At 35.5% G+C, this 18,432-nt stretch overlaps 1 protein-coding gene and 1 long non-coding RNA gene across 3 annotated transcripts; one reads left to right on the forward strand and one right to left on the reverse strand.

Moving 5' to 3' along the window:
* Nucleotides 1-4,780: 4,780 nt before the first annotated feature.
* On the forward strand, nucleotides 4,781-8,323 carry LOC123309540. The gene is made up of 2 exons (XR_006537267.1): nucleotides 4,781-5,185; nucleotides 8,237-8,323. It is a non-coding gene; the product is annotated as an uncharacterized LOC123309540 (long non-coding RNA).
* Nucleotides 8,324-11,142: 2,819 nt separating this feature from the next.
* On the reverse strand, nucleotides 11,143-17,841 carry LOC123309969 (ATP-dependent RNA helicase glh-2-like). Of its 2 annotated transcripts, none has more exons than XM_044893288.1 (2): nucleotides 17,252-17,841; nucleotides 11,143-11,386 (listed from the first exon to the last, which is right to left on the reverse strand). In XM_044893288.1, exons 1-2 carry the CDS (start codon nucleotides 17,772-17,774, stop codon nucleotides 11,211-11,213), a joined length of 699 nt encoding a protein of 232 aa, XP_044749223.1. In that variant the 5' UTR covers nucleotides 17,775-17,841; the 3' UTR covers nucleotides 11,143-11,210. The 2 variants fall into 2 exon arrangements, with proteins under 2 accessions (XP_044749223.1, XP_044749222.1); XM_044893287.1 differs by having other exon boundaries at nucleotides 17,240-17,837.
* Nucleotides 17,842-18,432: the final 591 nt, after the last annotated feature.

Genomic DNA, 18,432 nt, shown 5'->3' on the forward strand with positions numbered 1-18,432 from the left:
ATCTGAGGAAGTTTTCCATTTTGTCTAACCATCAACACGGTTTCAGGGTGGGCAGATCAACGCAGACTGCCTGTACCGAGTTCATTGAGTTTGTACACGTTTGCCTCGATCAGGGTGATCATGTAATGGGAGTTTTTTTCGACCTCTCACGTGCATTTGACTGCTTGAGGCATGAATTCATAGTGGATAAACTGTATCAGATGGGATTCAGGGGAGTTTTCCTCAACTGGATTCTCAGTTATCTATCTGATAGATCAATATTTGTAGATTATGGCAATTGTTCTTCCAAAAAATATTTCTGTAACCTGGGTGTCCCTCAGGGATCAGTCTTGGGACCACTGTTCTTTTTATTATTCATCAATGATTTACCGGAATACCTAATTGCATGCATACTAATTCTTTTTGCGGACGATACATCCATAGCAGTACGAGCGAAAAGTATAGATGATCTCATACGAATTTGTGAAGAACTTATTCAGCGATTTGAAGCTTGGTGTCGTAAAAACTCGCTCATTATGAACTCCAGTAAGACTCAGATTATAAAGTTCCAGAATCGGGAAATGGGACAGTCTACACCGCTGATTATTAATATGTCGGGCGGCAGTATAACAACCGTGGAGTGTGTGAAGTTCCTAGGTCTTTACGTCGACGGCTTCTTGAGATGGAACTTTCATTTGGATCATTTGTGTAAGACTATCAACAAATCCTACTACGCACTACACCGATTAAGAGAGTCACTTCCAATTGAGACCCTAATCAGCGTGTATTACTCTCTGGTGTACAGTCATCTGAACTACAATGTTCTTCTTTGGGGAGCATCATCGGAGAGTAATCGTGTATTCGTCACGCAGAAGAAGATTATTCGCCTAATATTTGGTCTGAGGCCTAAAGATTCTTGCAGAGACGTCTTCAAGAACTTTCAAATTTTAACGTTGCCGTGTATATACATGTTGAATTGTCTGTTGTACGTGCGAGCTAACTTATCCAAATTGGAGAAATGTTCAGACTTTCATGATTATAGAACAAGGCATGGCAATTTATTGAGTATACCAATGCACACAACTACCAAATTCAGGGCATCACCTAAATTTGCCGGAATTTCTCTCTATAATCATCTACCAAGCAGGTTTAAAAAGTTGAATGATAGACAGTTCAAGAAAGAAATCAAGGTGCTATTATGTTCTAAGGGTTACTATGAGCCAAGAGAATTTTTTTCAGATCAATTAAGTTGATAGTTGTATTATTATTTGTGAATTTTCTTTTTTTTTTTTCTTCTCTCTTTGACCTGTCCTATATATCGCTATGGTATCTGAAAGGATTAATAAATTATTATTATTATTATTATTATTAATATTATTATTATACGAATCGAGGTGTTCCTTAGTGCCCGATTTCTATCGTTACAGTCATACCTCATCCTCATACCCGGGTTACTCCGCAGGGCGTGTCGCTTATTTTGCAATACGGATAAGCCCGTTTGTAACAGCCGAGAATTCTCTACCAAATTTTGGTAAGAAAACGCAGAGATTATTTTGTATGCAACTGAACAGAGAGTTCTACCGAAAGTGCGTATGTAACGGTAAAGTATTCACGGCGCATGAAATCTCGAGTAAATTTTCTAGAGAATTCTCGGCTGTTGCGAACGGTCTTAAAAGTGGCCTAATCGATATCGATCAATATACGAAAGAAAAATCTCTAAGTCATTTCATGTAACGCACTCACTTTATGTATATTAATATTAATTATAATGAAGAGTGATATCGCCTTTACGGCACTGAATAAATTTATCCTCATTAATATTGATTATGTTCATTTCGAGAACAATAGTACCTAAATAATTTTTCATATTCCAAATAATATCAATAAATAAGTTAACGGCATGCAGATAATTATTCCAAATAATATGAACGGATTTTGGAGTTCAAAATGCGTTTTTCTCAGCTCTAGGGAAAATTGACATCGATGGTTCTTTCCCTGTACCCTTCAAGTGACTTCTTTAGATGAATGTAATCATATGCTTAAATTCTAACCTTTTAAAATCTAAGAAGTCACTTTTGAATTAATTGGTGATAAACAACTTCTGAGCCATTTATCTCAAAACTAGGCTGCATGGACTTGGTTCACTTCAGCTATGAACCCCCCATATATCTTATGTTACCTCCAGATTAAAAACTCTCATGAATAAATTTTATGTACTTAGTGAGATACTCACCTTCAGATGTTTGAAATTACTCTACACTGCACTTGCTGAATCAATTTTAAGATATTGTATAGTAGTGTGGCGGCGTAGTTGTACCCATGGTAGAAGAATACTTCATCTCACCATGGTGGTACCAAGGGTGGCCAAACGATGGCATCACTGCGCACGACGGTTGCGATCACAGGGTAGCATATACGTCTATTGCGGTGCAGCATACGCCAAACGATGGCGCCACCGGCGACGCAACACTCTATACCCTCGACGTAACCGGCGTTTATAGCAGGCACAAACTACGCTGCTTCGGCGATTGTCGTAGGTAGCTGCTAGGGTTCATTAACCTACCTGATGAGTCCGACCCTAGCAGTGGGACGAAACAATCACCCCAAGAGCACGCCATTCTTCAAATGGCGTGAACTCACCCCAGCACATACCGCTAAAGTGGTGACCCCGACGTGATGAGGGAGGGCCGTCTTAACGACGTATCCCAGAAGGCCAGACCGGTTGAGACAATAGCTCGCTCACAATGCACGCTCCCATCTCTGGTATTTCTGACGCTACTTTAGACGCCCTTCCCCATCTTCGTAAACGGCGGTACCCTGCCTACCGTATCGCATCGCTTCCCCAGTCAGCGCCGCTGGTGGGGGAGTGTTGTGGCGGCGTAGTTGTACCCATGGTAGAAGAATACTTCATCTCACCATGGTGGTACCAAGGGTGGCCAAACGATGGCATCACTGCGCACGACGGTTGCGATCACAGGGTAGCATATACGTCTATTGCGGTGCAGCATACGCCAAACGATGGCGCCACCGGCGACGCAACACTCTATACCCTCGACGTAACCGGCGTTTATAGCAGGCACAAACCACGCTGCTTCGGCGATTGTCGTAGGTAGCTGCTAGGGTTCATTAACCTACCTGATGAGTCCGACCCTAGCAGTGGGACGAAACAATCACCCCAAGAGCACGCCATTCTTCAAATGGCGTGAACTCACCCCAGCACATACCGCCAAAGTAGCATAGGGCGGAGCTTATGATAATGTGATAAATATTCTTGAAACTACACAAAACACGTTACTAAAAATAATTTATAAAAAAAAGCAGACTATTTTCGACAGAAATCCTATATAAGGAGACTAAAATTTTTAAATTCAGAACAATTTATGCTTACCATAGTCTTATTTGGATGTTCTTCAATGCCAAATAAATTTACGTTTACCTACTACTGCATCTAAGACAACTAGATCCACAAGGAATCGGTCCATGCAAATCCCATTTTTTAGGAAAAATGTATCTCAGAGATCTTTATTTTATTTCGGACCAAAACTTTTCAATATGCCTCCCATTAATACGAGAAAACTGAGTCCGTAAGTACAAATTAGAGGTGAAGAAATATTTGATTGCTGACTCTAATCATTTGAAATTGTTCTGATTTTGGTTTCCGTTAAATTTTTGTGTGCACCTCCTCTGACCACTCAACCTGTAGCTAGGTTAATTTCCTTCTTGCTTTTATTTCTGTTCAACCTTTCACAACAGATTTATTCCTCTTTTCTGTAGCCCGATTTATTTGAGGATATACCTATAAACACATTTTGCAGATCCCTGGCAGGATGTGACACTCACAATACAGGCATTCTGCCTAGGTGCGTCTGGCTTGCTGCGGGGATAATAATATATGTGTATTATGATCTTGATGCATTATTGTATGGAGGAATTTATGTCTGAATAAATTGAAATTGAAAATTGAAATTCTACCTTGAACGCTTTTGGTCAGCATTCAAACATTTGGGGATCCATTTTGCAGCAATTTTTCTCATGTCCAAATTGACGTGAACTATATGATGAAAGCGTTCGTATGAAATATTCACTGCTTCAGATATCCGTTTTAACTTTTGGCCCAATTCGACGGTGTGATAAAATCATGTCATGAACTGCATCGATATTTTCGGGGACTGAAACAGAAACTGACCTTCTCGATCGGTCATCATCTTCAATAGAAAATTTACCTCTTTTGAAGCTTGCAGTCCAATTTTTCACGTTCGCATACGAAGGACGTCGATCACCAAGGGTATTATTAAGCATATCTTCGTAAAAACCTGCTTAACCCTTTTAAAAACAGGTACTTGATGATTGCTCGATACTCCAATTTTTCGATTTTCACAATTTCGGTGGACATCTTTTAATTTATTGCGCAACTCTGGTTTACTTTTCTTATCTCTAACTTCACACTGACACTTCTAATGAGTTATTGTTCCTTGTTATGGTCACGCAATATTTTTTTTATGCATGGAACTGATCTAGGCTAACTAGATATCAATACATCCTCGTCTCTTATTCCAGGTTGCTATTCCGGTACAATTGGAATCCTCTTATACAAAAGGTAGGTACCTAAATAAAATGTATACACATTCTATTGTGGACACTGTTTTGGATCCATATAGTGGTCGAGTTGAAAAAATAATGAATTAGTATTAGTAATTAGTGTGAAACTGCATTTTTCGCTTGGTACATATTCTGGTAACTTCATATATTGAAACTGATCCACAGAGACAACAGTTGTCTCTGTTGATCCTTGTCTATCGAAACCAGTCCAGTCCGTCAATGAACTCGTATTTAACGACGTGGGTAGGTAAGATTTCTTAGAATGAGATCTCATGAATACTCTGTAAATCCCCAAGATATGATTGTTTTATTCGAATTCTACGTGCATTCCTAAGAACCAATACAAAAGATAAGATACCTTGCTCATATAAATTAGACTTGTTGTCGATCAAGTGCTAGTACAATATCAGAATAAAATGGGAAAGTTTATTTTCAATATCATCGTTACTTTGCTAGTATTGGCAGTCTTGGTGGCCATTGCCACTAGTGTACCAGTTGATCCTAAGCCAGTAAGGGTCGGTAGCCCTGGTCAGTATGGTTACTGCTTTTATCCTTACGTGAACGTGAGAGGAACATGTGTTAAGTTATTTCCTTGAGGAAAAATAAGGTGAGCAATCTGGTTCCTTAACGAAAATTTTATGTAATCGAGACGTAATACGAAGATAAACATGTTACATAAAGTATGTGATAGATCATGTTTGTCAAAGGCTTTTCTTCGTATTTTTTTCATTGTAACCTCATAGTATCAGATGTTACATTAATTTTTCACATTATGTAGGCTGTCTGTAAACAAATGCGAAGACGATTCATATTATACGTTCCGCTCAGTTCAGGCCGGCGGAAGGATCATTAGCCGTTGACGGAGGTTGCGTTCATATTATCAGTCACGATCGTCTCAGTCACCTTCCGCTTCGTGTGTCGTGAATCTTCGGTTGCATTCGAATCGACCAGCACTTGACACATGAAGCCTTTCATTTTGGTCAAAACAGTACAAGAACCCTAAAAAATATTGTTAAATTATCAGTATTATTATTTTCGTTGTTTCTCTTACGTGCCCTATCTCATAGGACGTGAACCCTTTAACTTCTGCTAAAAATAAAATTGCTGCAATTACGCCTGAATGAATGATGTGCTTTTGCATTATTGTTAGACGAAGATGAAGAGGAACGAGAAGTTGGTAAAAAGATTGGGTGTCTAACCAATATTTGAAAAGAGGAAAGTTGAAGGTGAATATTGGACATTATAAAAAAAATTGGTCCACACATCATGGCTATTTTAGAATGAACAGGAAGTCATATCGATTATACAGGGTGATTCATATTGGGACATAGGCTAAGGGCAGATTGTTTGGACCAAAATATGGCGATAGGACCAAATATACCTCAATAAAATATTGCTGTGGAAAAAGATAGAGGGCGCTAAAGTTGAATTTTTTATAAGGGGGGAGAATAATATTTTCTTCAAAGTTCGAAAGTCCTTTATTGAAAGAATTAGAAAAGGCATAGAAGTAGGAGGAGGAAACGTAGAACATTCAATTTAAGTTTATTCTTTTTATGTTACATTGTTTTTTATTATGCTTTATCGTCGAAATAAATAAATAAAATAAATAAGTCGTTACTTCAAATCCCCTTCCGATGCTCCGAACTGTTCAATTGTGTTTTCCTTAAAAACGGATGAAAAAATATACAGTGAAATTATTAGCAAAAAACGAAAAAAAAATCAACTTTAACGCCCTCTATCTTTTTTTCACAGCAATATTTTATTGAGGTATAATTGGTCCTATCGCCATATTTTGGTCCAAACAATCTGCCTTTAGCCTATGTCCCAATAGTTATGAATCATCCTGTATACTGTGAAAAATGTCGCAATTAATACAAAAGAAAAGTTCAAAGAAGCTTTCACGACAAAGGAAAAGCCTCGATTGACTGAGCTGAACTGAGCGGTTGCTTATTCATATTATAAGTTCAGTCTCGTTCAGTCCAACCACGCCCTTCAGCCCATCCGCAAAATATTCTCTGGAAGAATACCGTCGGATGTTCGTAAGCGTGCCGATAGGTGCTGAAGGGTCGGAGACGGATAGTATGAATTAGTCCATATAAAACACATTGAAAGATATTTTGGCGGAGCTGAACTGAACCGAGACGGACGGATAATATGAACTGACCTTTAGGGTGATGATTATGGAAAAAAGCAGGAGTAGTTCCTATAAAATTTCATTCACTCGTTGGAAAATAGTACATTCTAAGGTTCAGTCACAGACAACACTAAAATTTTCGTGACTAATTTCGAAATTGTCATCATAGAAATACCTTGTCATTTTGACAATTGTGGATTAGACTGTGATTCTACATTGACCTTGCCCTTTCGCATGTGTGGCTAAGCTTCTCGCCTTTATCGCCCTCTAACTCGAGAACGGTTAAGAGTATATAAAATTGCACAACAAAAGTTGTGCAGAATTTTATTATCTACAACTTTCATAATGAATACAAAAACGATAAGAGGTACAGGGAGGGAAATATTGGAAAAAAAGTAATTCGAGTATGTACAAGTAACGATTTTTTTTTACATTTTCAAAGGACCGCTGTGACCTTGCGTCACGTCCAAATTGTCAGTCCCTTGAAAAGTAGCTTCTTTTGGGTCCGATTAACATATCCTCCAAAAATCTGGGCCCGCTGGAAAAATTTTTTTTTTACCATTTTCAACTCTTCCGTAAGGCCAGTCCCACCAGGTCCCACCAGGTCACGTGTACATTCTCGAGCTTCTTTTCTTATATTGAAGCAAATGATTTGAGAATAACGGAAAAAAATATAATCTGACAGTTTCAGCAAGCCGAACCAATGAAAATTGGCCATAATAAAGGTCACAAAAATCAGGTTTTTTGAATCATCTCCTCTCCTGGGCTTCAAGTTATTTTCGCATTCATTTTATTTTCTACAAATTTTGTCTGAAGCAATTTTTTTTTTACGTTTGAACGTTTTCAAGATATATGGCGATGAATGTACATTAGACTAGGTTTCTACATTGACTTTGGCCTTTCGCATGTGTGGCTAACCTTCTCGCCCTTTAACTCTAACAGTAACAGTAAAGTGGATGTAAACTTGCTTCAAACAAAAGTTGTACAGAATTTTATTATCTACAATTTTCATAATGAATACGGAAACGATAGGAGGTTCAAGAAGGAAGATATTTTTAAAAAATGCCTTGTTATCATCTTCAAACTGTCAGATTAGGGTTTTTTTTACCATTTTCACCTGTTCCGTACGGCCAGCTCCGCCACGCAAACAGTCATCAGATGATGGTAACATCATATAAGTAGATTGCGTCAATTTTGAAATTCTATGATGTTCAGTTCAGAACCCTTCAATATGAAGCAGCAGTCAGCAGCACAAAATAATTCAAAGCCAACTGCGATGTTACAATCATTTATGATTTATTACATACAGATTACAGACCATTAAACTATATAGTCAATAATACTGTTGCGCTACTGCACATAGTTCTGTTGGAATATTATCAATACATATTTCCTTCAGTCTCCGACCATAAGGAATCATTAATTTCTTGGATTCAGTTCATAACTGGATAAATCCATGTCAATGTTTTTTTTTTGAAATCGTAACATTGAATGCTTAAGATCTAATCATATACTTTTTTTCAGGCACATCCGATACCTCAAAGAAGTAAAAAGTGTTGAAAATTCCATTATGTGTAATTTTTGACGAATTAAACCATAATTTCCTCTGTATTTCATTGCATTTTCTTTGACTTGATAATCCAGTTCTTTTGGTGTACCAACTTAAGATGGTTTATTGGACGTATTGAACAATGATAAAATGATAAATGATAAAATGCCAATATTTTCGGAACTATAATAGATATGAGCTTGCGGTTTTGACAGGTAAATGGATGTGTGATTTATTATGGCTTGAAGAATAGCATTTGAAATTTTCTGAAAAAAAAAACAATACAGGACCTAAGGTGCTATCATAACGCCTTCTAGTTTCCAATTGGATATGATATGCCAAAATATCCTCTCACAGTGCGGAATATACCGATATAATCGAGTAAACTGTACCGAGAATGGGTAGATGGATATTTAATTTGCTCGATCGAAAATTCATGATATGATATGATGACTTGGGCTCCATCAAAATTTGCCTATACACGGTGGAATATGCATCGGACCGAGCCGATTATACTGGTTCGGGCTCGATGGCTTCACCATCAATGGCTAACTGGTAGTGTAGTGGTGTAGTGTATCAATATATCACCAATGAGTATAGACTTTGATATTATTTTATTATTTTTGATATGATTTTGATGAAAGGGGAACAAATAAGGGTGTTCAAATGAGTTTGATATAACTACCATAGACATATTAAACACATGGACACGGCGTAGAGAGAGAGAGGGGGTGCGACCGAAATAAGATAGAGCTAGCTAGTATGGGGAAAACACTCGGTTGCACTTATCGGAATTTTCAGAATTTTCTCATCAATGTTAAATCAACTTTGAATGTCGTATCCTTTTTATATTATGAAAGTAATAATGGTGTCCTCGTAGAGTGCAATTAATAGAACGAAATGAGTTGAAAAGACAGATTAAGTGAAATTTCACAGGTATAGTAACTTGTATTAATCGATTTATTATATATCATAGTTGAAATATTCATTTCAAATCAATAAATGTATGTCAATTCTTTTCTCATCTAGATAAAATAATACTAAAGAAGCACTTGAGATTAGAAGAGAAAATAAAAGCCCAAAATGCGAGCTTTTCCATTGGGACAAAATATAAATATGCTTCCTAAAAATTATCCTCAGTTGAAAAATTACTTAGTATGCTGATTGTAATGTCTATTTTTCAACCTTTTGATCAATATTGATCAATGAAATATTTTTTCAGATATTGAACCAACAAGAAATCAGTGTTGGCTAAAAATGTGCTCAATTGTTTTTGTTCAAATCAATTTATTCACAAACTTTTCATGAACTTATCTGTTGTATTTTCCGAGGAATAGGCGAAAACAAAAATTGTGCTCTTTAGTTCTAATTGGATCATTGAACGCAATCTAAACGATACTAATATTCGTTCCATTTTTTTTATTCGATTATAGGTACTTGTTTTTATCTCTAACGAGCGCCAATATACAAATATAGCTCGGAAATTAATACCTAAATTAAAAGAATTATGTTTATAATCAATGATCGAAATATTTCTAAGCAAATTTCATTTCTTATTTTCCCTATATTATAAAAAAAATCGAAATAAATCGTATGCGCTTAGCACTAAGGCGTTCTAAGGAACGTTTTTTTGCCCATACTAGCTCCATCTCATGTTGGCCGCACTCGTGGCTATTGAAACTTACTGGAAGGGCACGTCCATGTGTTTTATAGGTCTATGATAACTACCCCTTTAGCCGCAACCCCTAACAGCTCTCATTTTTGAACAGGGAAAAGGGATCGAGCAGTACCTTGTTGGAAAGGCAATTCAATTTCCTGCATGAGTGTATATTTTTTTCATCGCTTTATTATTATACAGAGTGACTCAGTATTCTATCAATAACAATAACTTTCACACGCCGAATTTGGATCTTTGGGATGGAAAAAACGCTCGAACGGGTCAAAAAATGAATTCGATACCCCTCTAGCCGCTACCCTAACAGCAATTATTTCAATTTTAACGAAAGCGCACGATTTACGACCTATTATCTCTATTCAAAAAGAATTGCTCTAAGTGGTAGTGGCTAGAGGGTTGTGATATCGAATTCATTTTTTGACCCGTCCGAGCGTTTTTTCCACCTCAAAGATCCAAATTCGGCGTGTGAAACTTATTGATAGAATACTGAGTCTCTCCTGTATAATAATAAAGCGATGAAAAAAAAATGCAGGAAATTTCCTGCAATTTCCAATAAGGTGCTGCTCGACTCCTTTTCCCTATTCAAAAATGAGAGCTGATAGGGGTTGCGGCTAGAGGGGTAGTGATATCAGTTTCATTTGAACACCCTCATTGGTACCCCTTTCAACAACATTTGACTTGTCTGAGCGTTTTTTCGTTATTCCATCTCAAAGCTCAAAATTCGAGGTGGAAAGTTATGGATGGCCCACCCTGTATATTGGTTTTCAGAATGTAACACTAGCTATCTTCTATTCTAAAATTAATTTTTGTCTTGAGAATGCCCCATACATTTTCTAATATGATGTATCAATTTTGAGTCCTGTGTGTGTGAGTCCTAAAGACGTGTGTTTCATTAGAAACATTATTATTTTGTTGTAAAATTAGAGTTTTTTGATTGATGAAACCTGAAGTCATGAAAAATCCTGAAGAATTCTAAGAAATTCATGACTTCACTTCGTAGTTAGTGTTTGAAATTTCCTATCTCTATTCTGTTTTAGTGTGAGTAGTGTGACATAACTTTGTACGATTATCATTTTCATCTTTTTCGTCACTTTCCATTCTCGAAAGCGATTTGAATTTGTATATAGGTACTATATAGCTGATCCAGAAAGAAAAAAACACTTTCGTTAGTTCTCATTTTGATAGGAGAAAAATTAAAATCCTTCGTATTCATAATACCATTATGATATAAAAACAAAACAAATAAACATAAATAAATCAAAAAAATTTAAAAATCAGAATGTTTCTCTACAGCGTCCTCTGGAGTCTGCGACGTATCCAGCAGGACAGTTAGAGTGAGCTGATATAATACGTCTTCCACTTATTTCAAGCTTTTTAGTAGATGATTCTGGTGATGCTGTTGAACTAGATCCACTTTCGAATCTCATATCCAAACCACTTTTTCCAGTAGCTGAAAATAGAATGAATTTTTTAGTGAAGGAGGAATATAATGAAATAGAGACAAGGGTGTTCCTTGGGGCAGTTATAATTGAATGAAGAACATAATTGTCTTTGTAACAATTTAATTATATTACAGGGTTATTATAAAATTGGTCGGAGTAGTTGGATTTTGGCGCCAGCTCAAGGGGGCGCCAAAATCAACCACAGGTTAAAGTTTTTTCACTTTTGATTTTCTCAGAAAAAATATTAATAGTGCTAAAATGGAAAATGTAGAATGGAAACATGATAAACCATCACTATGCCTAAAATCTTTAAAATCAATGAGGGATCAATTAACTTCATATTATTCAGTCATCTACGAATGACCGCCACACTTGGGTGAAATAGGTTGAAAGATCTGATATGTTCACACTGCTTCGCAAGCAGTAATTTCTTTGCCTGCCGACTCATCGCCTTCTCATCTGGAACTAAGGGCCAAAATTTCCGATTTTCTATAGACCATAACTTAAAAACTAATCCTTTCAGCATAATTCTGTTTGCATATTCGTAATCTATGCCCTAGTAAAAACACCAATTTTGGTGGAAATCGGTAAGATTGAAATTTTTTCAAATTTTCCATAGATGTACCGAGTTTTTCACCATAATTTGAGCCCCCCTTTAACTTTGTTACTAAGAGAGGTACAAAAAAATGTTTTATACAAAAGTTTCACGAAATTGAGTTTTTTAAAATGTTTTCACAAAATGAAATATATACAGAGTGGGCGATTTTTTGAAGAATATTTTTGGTCTCCGATCAAAACCGAATTCATTCTGTACACTAATTCGAGGGCGTAGAACACGAATATGCAAACAGATATTTAAAAAGAAATCATTTTTCAAGTTATGGTCGATGGAAAATCGGAAATTTTGGACCGTCGCGGAAAAATTCATAAAATCTGAACTGTTCGTGATAGATGAATAAAGTGTGGTTTTTTTATATTTGCAAAGAACCAATTCATCACCAAAAAAACAGCATATGACTAGTGCCATTCTAGCTGCTAGGCTGCTACAGCTCCTCAAAGTTGACCAATATTTCCGAAATTTTGCACCAAAAGTGATTCATTCCTCAAAATACTGATCCTCCAAAAATCTAATTGCATATTCGTGATCTACGACCTTGAATTAATATGTAAAATGATCCGGGTCGATATGTGTAGCTGAAAAAATAAATTTTTGTTCGGAATAATTTATTATTATTATTTTTTATTTTTCGAACGTCATTTTTTCTACTAGTACGAGGTCGTTGATTACGAATATGCAATTTTTGGGAGTATTTTGGGAAAAGAATAACTTTTAAAGGAACAATGAGAAAAAATATCTTTTGATGGAACAATGGGAAAAAAATAAGAGTGATTTTTTTTCCAAAGTACTCATCTTAGGAAAAATCTAATTGCATATTCGTAATCTATACGACCTCGAACTAGTGAAAAAAATAATTCGGGTTGAAAGCGATGACGAATGTGCAATTAGATTTTTCCTACGAACCTTAGAGGGGGGGGGGGGCGCCATCATGAATTTTTGCCCCGGTCAGAAAAAATCGTAGATCCGGGCCTGATCATGCAGACTGAAATAGATCTGGCCAGTGTAGTGGTAAAAATAGTGGGTGTGTAGTGACGACTCCCTTGTCATTCTTGCCACTATAGATACTCCCTTGCATACTTTCCGGACCAGCCTTTTTCGAAAAAAAAAGAAAAACTTGCGAATTTAACAATAGGAAATAATTCAGGAAATTTGTAGAACCTTTGTTGGTGCTGTTTAAATCTTTATTATACTGGGTATTCTATATTGAATGAGGAAGCATCAGTATTAAATATATCGTTTTAGAGAGTGAAAAGAATTCCAGTGGAGCAACTTTATAATTTTTTAGGGAAGATTCCTGAAAAAATACCAAACTTTTGGTGAGGTACAGTATAAAATTAGCTTTTAAAACGGAAAATACTCTAGGAAAATACATAAAGAATAATGAAAATCGAACAAATAAGGGAGATGAATGTGGAATTTATAAACTTTGTCGTAGTGATTGTCCATCTTTTTATACAGGTCAAACAGGTGGAAAATTTCAGAAGAGAATATTAGAACACAGAAATTGTTTCATAAAAGGCACTGGAAATTCTACGTTTGCTGAGCATCTGTTGAATGCAAAGCACAACTTCAACGAAGACTTCCAAATTTTACGTATAGAAACTAAAAGTCAGAAGCTGGATCTTGTAGAAAATTTGAAAATCAATCAATGTAATTTATAACCGGATTTACTCAATGACCAGATTGACCTCAATAACTCTCTATTAATGAATTTATTTTGGATATTTGTGTTCAACTATTAGTAGTATTTTGATCAGTATAGACGCTAACATAAAATAAACAAAAAAATATATAAAATTTGAATTTAAAAAAAGGCCAAAATAAAAAACTTCCTTAAAATCTAAGGGCAGCTGATAGTTTTCGATAACATTGAGGGATAAATAGGCTCTTATAAACTAATAAAAAGTTAATGCAAAGTTTCATTTTCTATATTGTTTTATGACCGATCCTCCGATTGCTACCTGCCCTCGAATTACCCTAACTTTCCGGAAATTACCATCATTACTAGCTCTAGTCTGATTTCTGCCCCAAAATTTCTCCGAATGTTCCGGAAACTATTATTATACCTCCAGATTCTCAGGAGTAGAAAAAAATGCTTGTTTGTTTTGTTTCATTATCAAATATTTCATATAGGTGGGTGAAGGTGTTTACCTTCCCCCACCTGAAGATGCTATTATGAAATTCAAACACGTGTCGTTGGTTTAAAAAGTCATTTTGTGAAAATCGTATAGTCCGTTTTAAGTTCTATAATTTTTTAATATATATTCATCATATTCTTGGATGGGAATATTCTAAATCTAAAGAATAAAACTGACATGCTGAAAATACCGAAAAGTAATAATATAGAATACAGGCTGCCACATGAAAGTTGGGACCAATCCAGAAAAAATTGAACACCATGTGTAAGAGGCAATAATTTAGTCGAGCTCAAGCAATTATAGATAGGTACCATTATTTTTTAGAGGATGCTGATTTATGCTCATCCATTTCTGAGATACACGATAATTTAGAGTTTCAGCTATCTACAATCTACTCACAGATATGTACAGGATGTCCCAAATTAGATGTCCGTAGAACCAACTGGCATGTTTTCTTAAAAACAAACTATTATCATCTTGAAATAGTGACTACAAAAATGAATTATCGAGTCAATATATCTTATTAAGATAATATCAAAATCAGATCTGATTTTACCGATAGGAGTTAGGTGAGCATAGAACTTGATGCGAATAAAGTACAGTTTTGAATTAGAAGCATAGAAATTAAAAATAATGGACAAGTAGTCAATATTATTTTTTTGTTGCTTGAAAAAGTTGCCAGACCAGAAAAAAAAATATTTAGATGGTTGGAGAATAACTTCACCAATCAATATGGGAAAAATACTATTATATTTGTCAATAATTATTAGGAGTATCCATGCTTAGAATTCTAAACTCTTCTTTTTATGTATATAATTCAATTCTTCTCTTATTGCTTTCTATCAATATTGGTGAAGTATCCCAATATGATTAATTAACTCAATATGCAATTCATATTTGCAACCACGTTCAGAAGTAAACAGTAGATTACCTATATATTTTTGAAATCTACGATATACGAATAAAACTCGAAGGGCGAGTAGGGGAGTAGGTTTTTTCTTTTTAAAATTAACATTAACGTTTATAACTTTTGTATACCAAATTTAATTTCATTTTGATTAGGATTCCCAGAGAATTATCTAATTTATGGAATGATATGAAAAGTATCGCTTCAATTGATTATTGTTGCTAAGGCATTATTCAATCCATAGCAAAAAAAGCAATATGACATTTATCCAGTTAGTCCAAGATCCCAGAGCGGCCAGACATAACTTATTTTCAGACAGATGAAACTTTAGGCTCTCAGTAGAGTCTCATGTGCTTTGAATACCTGCGAACTTGTAGAGCTTGCCTAGTGACACCTGGGCAGATACCAGGTGGCAAAGGTAACTAATAATAAGTGTTACTTAATTTATTTTCACATGGCTGATTTTTATATATGTTTTGAAGAATATTATTCCGAAGTTATATCATAAGTGACAGACACTTTCCATGGGCCAAAACTCTTGCCAGACGCTTTGAAGCTGCACAAAGAAAAAATATAAACATCCTGAGCGACAAAACAAAAGTATGGTTTTGTTTTTCGACTAGGATGATAGTTTTCATCTGAACATTGCTTGAAATCAATTGATGTCAATGAAATACTCTGTCGGATGTGCTATATTTTAATTTGCAACTTATAAACATTTACAAAATTTGAAATTATGAACAATGAATAGAGCTTTGACTAGGACAACTCTTGTGATCTGCTAAAGAACAAAGATGTTATTTGTGCGCAATACGTTTTTTTGATAGGTATTATAAACTTAGTGGAATCTGTACAATTTATATCAGAAATTAATATGAACCAATATTCAATATACCATCATGGCATACACATTTCAGTTACTCACATATTATTTACAGAACTTTTGGAACCACAATTAAAAAAACTTCACACAGGTATAATTTTCGAACGATATTCTGATGTTTTCACAAAGAAATTAGACGAAAAATTTCAATATCACCAACTAGAACGAGCTTGATAAACAAAAAGGCGGTTCTACGAGAATCAAAACATTCGAAACCTCTGATCAAAAGGGCCATCTGAAATCTCACAAAATATTTTAACCGGCCTTAGGAACTTAAAAACACTTTTGAAACACAGATGGCGCTCACATCACTTTAGTCGCTTCGTTTCCTATCTTTCTACTCTATAATCTTTTATGTTACTTCATTTCACATGTGAATTAATAGTTATTTATACTATAAGGGATGTAAGTAACATTTACCAGTCGGGGACGAGTTTGCGCCCTAGCGATAGCGAGGGCTGGAAAAAAAGTTCGAGTCTCAACTGCTCAACGGCTCATTCGTGTGGCAAGTATCACTTTCAGGACTTGATAGGAAAATAACTATTGCTTAGCTGAATGGATAAATGTGAACTTAGCCTTATTGCTTTGGGTTGAATGATACAGTATTTGAACGTCAAAATGGAATGAAAAAATATAACTTTGCTTAATCAGAAATCGTAAATCGCGTAAAAAGTCCTGATAAAAACGAAGCATCGTAGGAGGGCAGGCACATACCAGCTTGGAAAAGTGCTATCTGCTGGCACTTGCTTTCTTGGTTTCCGAGATCTCATCAGACGATACCGAATTTGGGACAACCTGTACATGGCCCAGTTAATTATATATAGTCTTCAATGATCGTTCACTAATATATTGGCTTGGTGTCCTTTATATTTATCACAGAAAAGGAAATTGCCTTCCCAGATGATTAGTTGTTGGACGATTATGAATATTCGTGGGAGAATTTTTCAACTAACTGTTGAGAAAACAAACAACTCTTATGTTACAAGAAAAATGTACGAAAAGACGGGATAAATGCCAACTCAAGAACTTCAATAGATGATAAGAAGAGAGAAGATAGAAGTGCAAGAAAGAAGAACGGAATTCTGGTATAAAGAGCATGTCTTTAATGAAGGGTTTTCTCAGATTCTTTTTATAAAGAGGCTACGTATTAGAGGGAACGAACGATCATTATTCATGCCAAATTACCCAAAATGAGAAAATTATTATCAATAAAGTCTATTATTTAGAATTTCTTTTGGACAAAAGCATGATTATGATTTTTTCTGTATTCTCATTCATGAATTTATATTTTACATCTTGACAATGAGTACTCACGATCATCCTTACTTCCTAAACCTGTAGTACTTTCAGATTTATGTCCATATCCATTCAATTGTGTATTGCTCAGTCCACCAATTTCTCCTTGTCCTAATGAATTATATCCATTATTATTTTGCCCAGAATATCCTTGTCCGAAGCCAGTTTGTCCAAAACCTCCCGACGTATGCATGGCTTGTCCTTGTCCTTGTCCATGTCCATGTGCAAATCCATTTCCACCTACGCCTGGTGCTTGCCCAAATCCACCCTGACCAAAACCAATTTGTTCGAATCCACTTTGTCCAATATTGTTACGCTGTGTACCTCCTTGTCCTAATCCAGTACTATCAGTACTACCTTTTTGATCCGATCCCTTCTCACATGGTCCTCTTTTCCCAATTCCCAAAAATGTTCCAATATCTCGAAAAGCACAATCAATATTTTCGCCTGCTTTATGAATGTCCTCCTTAACTGTTTCTATAATCTTTCCGCCACTAGTGAATTGAAAAAGAAATGCACACAATGCAAAGGAAATGAGTAATTGTGAATTCATTTTGAATGATTTAATTGTGAGTGAGAACTGAGGATTTTTGTGTGTAATTGTAGTGTATATTTATATGACTTGACGTAATTTTATTTTCTTCTGAGTGAGTTCATTAGGTCGCATTCTTGTTTACTTTAAATGGAAGATAAGATATAGATCATGGTTAATCGAAATTCAAGAAATAATACAAATCTGTGTTCGTCGAAAATATTGGTGGCATATTCGTTATGCATGGCAATGACATCCTTCTTTTGTTGATTATTTATTATAATCCGATTCTACGAAAGAATAGATCTTGGAAAAATGAACGATTAGATATGAGGCGTTTCTAAGCCAAGGGGCTTTACTTTTATGTAAAAATCAGATATGAAGTTCAAAATTTTCTCAAATTCGATCTGTTTTTTTTATTATTTAATTATTGCAGGGTCTTTCTAATTTTATACATAGTGAGGTTAAAAGTAACACTTTTTCTTTTTACCATTTTTCCAATTCGGCTAGAGAAAAGAAACAGGAAACAGGCTGTTGAAATTCCTTAAAAAAATTTGAATATGAGTTATATCTTAAAAACGGTTCCTTATGGAATGATTTTCGGAATACACAGTAAGAACCCAACTCTCAACAGTTACTTGAACTCTAACTAATAGTTGGGGAGCCGAAGAGGGAAATT

The sequence above is a fragment of the Coccinella septempunctata genome, chromosome 3 (assembly GCF_907165205.1).
Source record: "Coccinella septempunctata chromosome 3, icCocSept1.1, whole genome shotgun sequence".
Taxonomy (NCBI): domain Eukaryota; kingdom Metazoa; phylum Arthropoda; class Insecta; order Coleoptera; family Coccinellidae; genus Coccinella; species Coccinella septempunctata.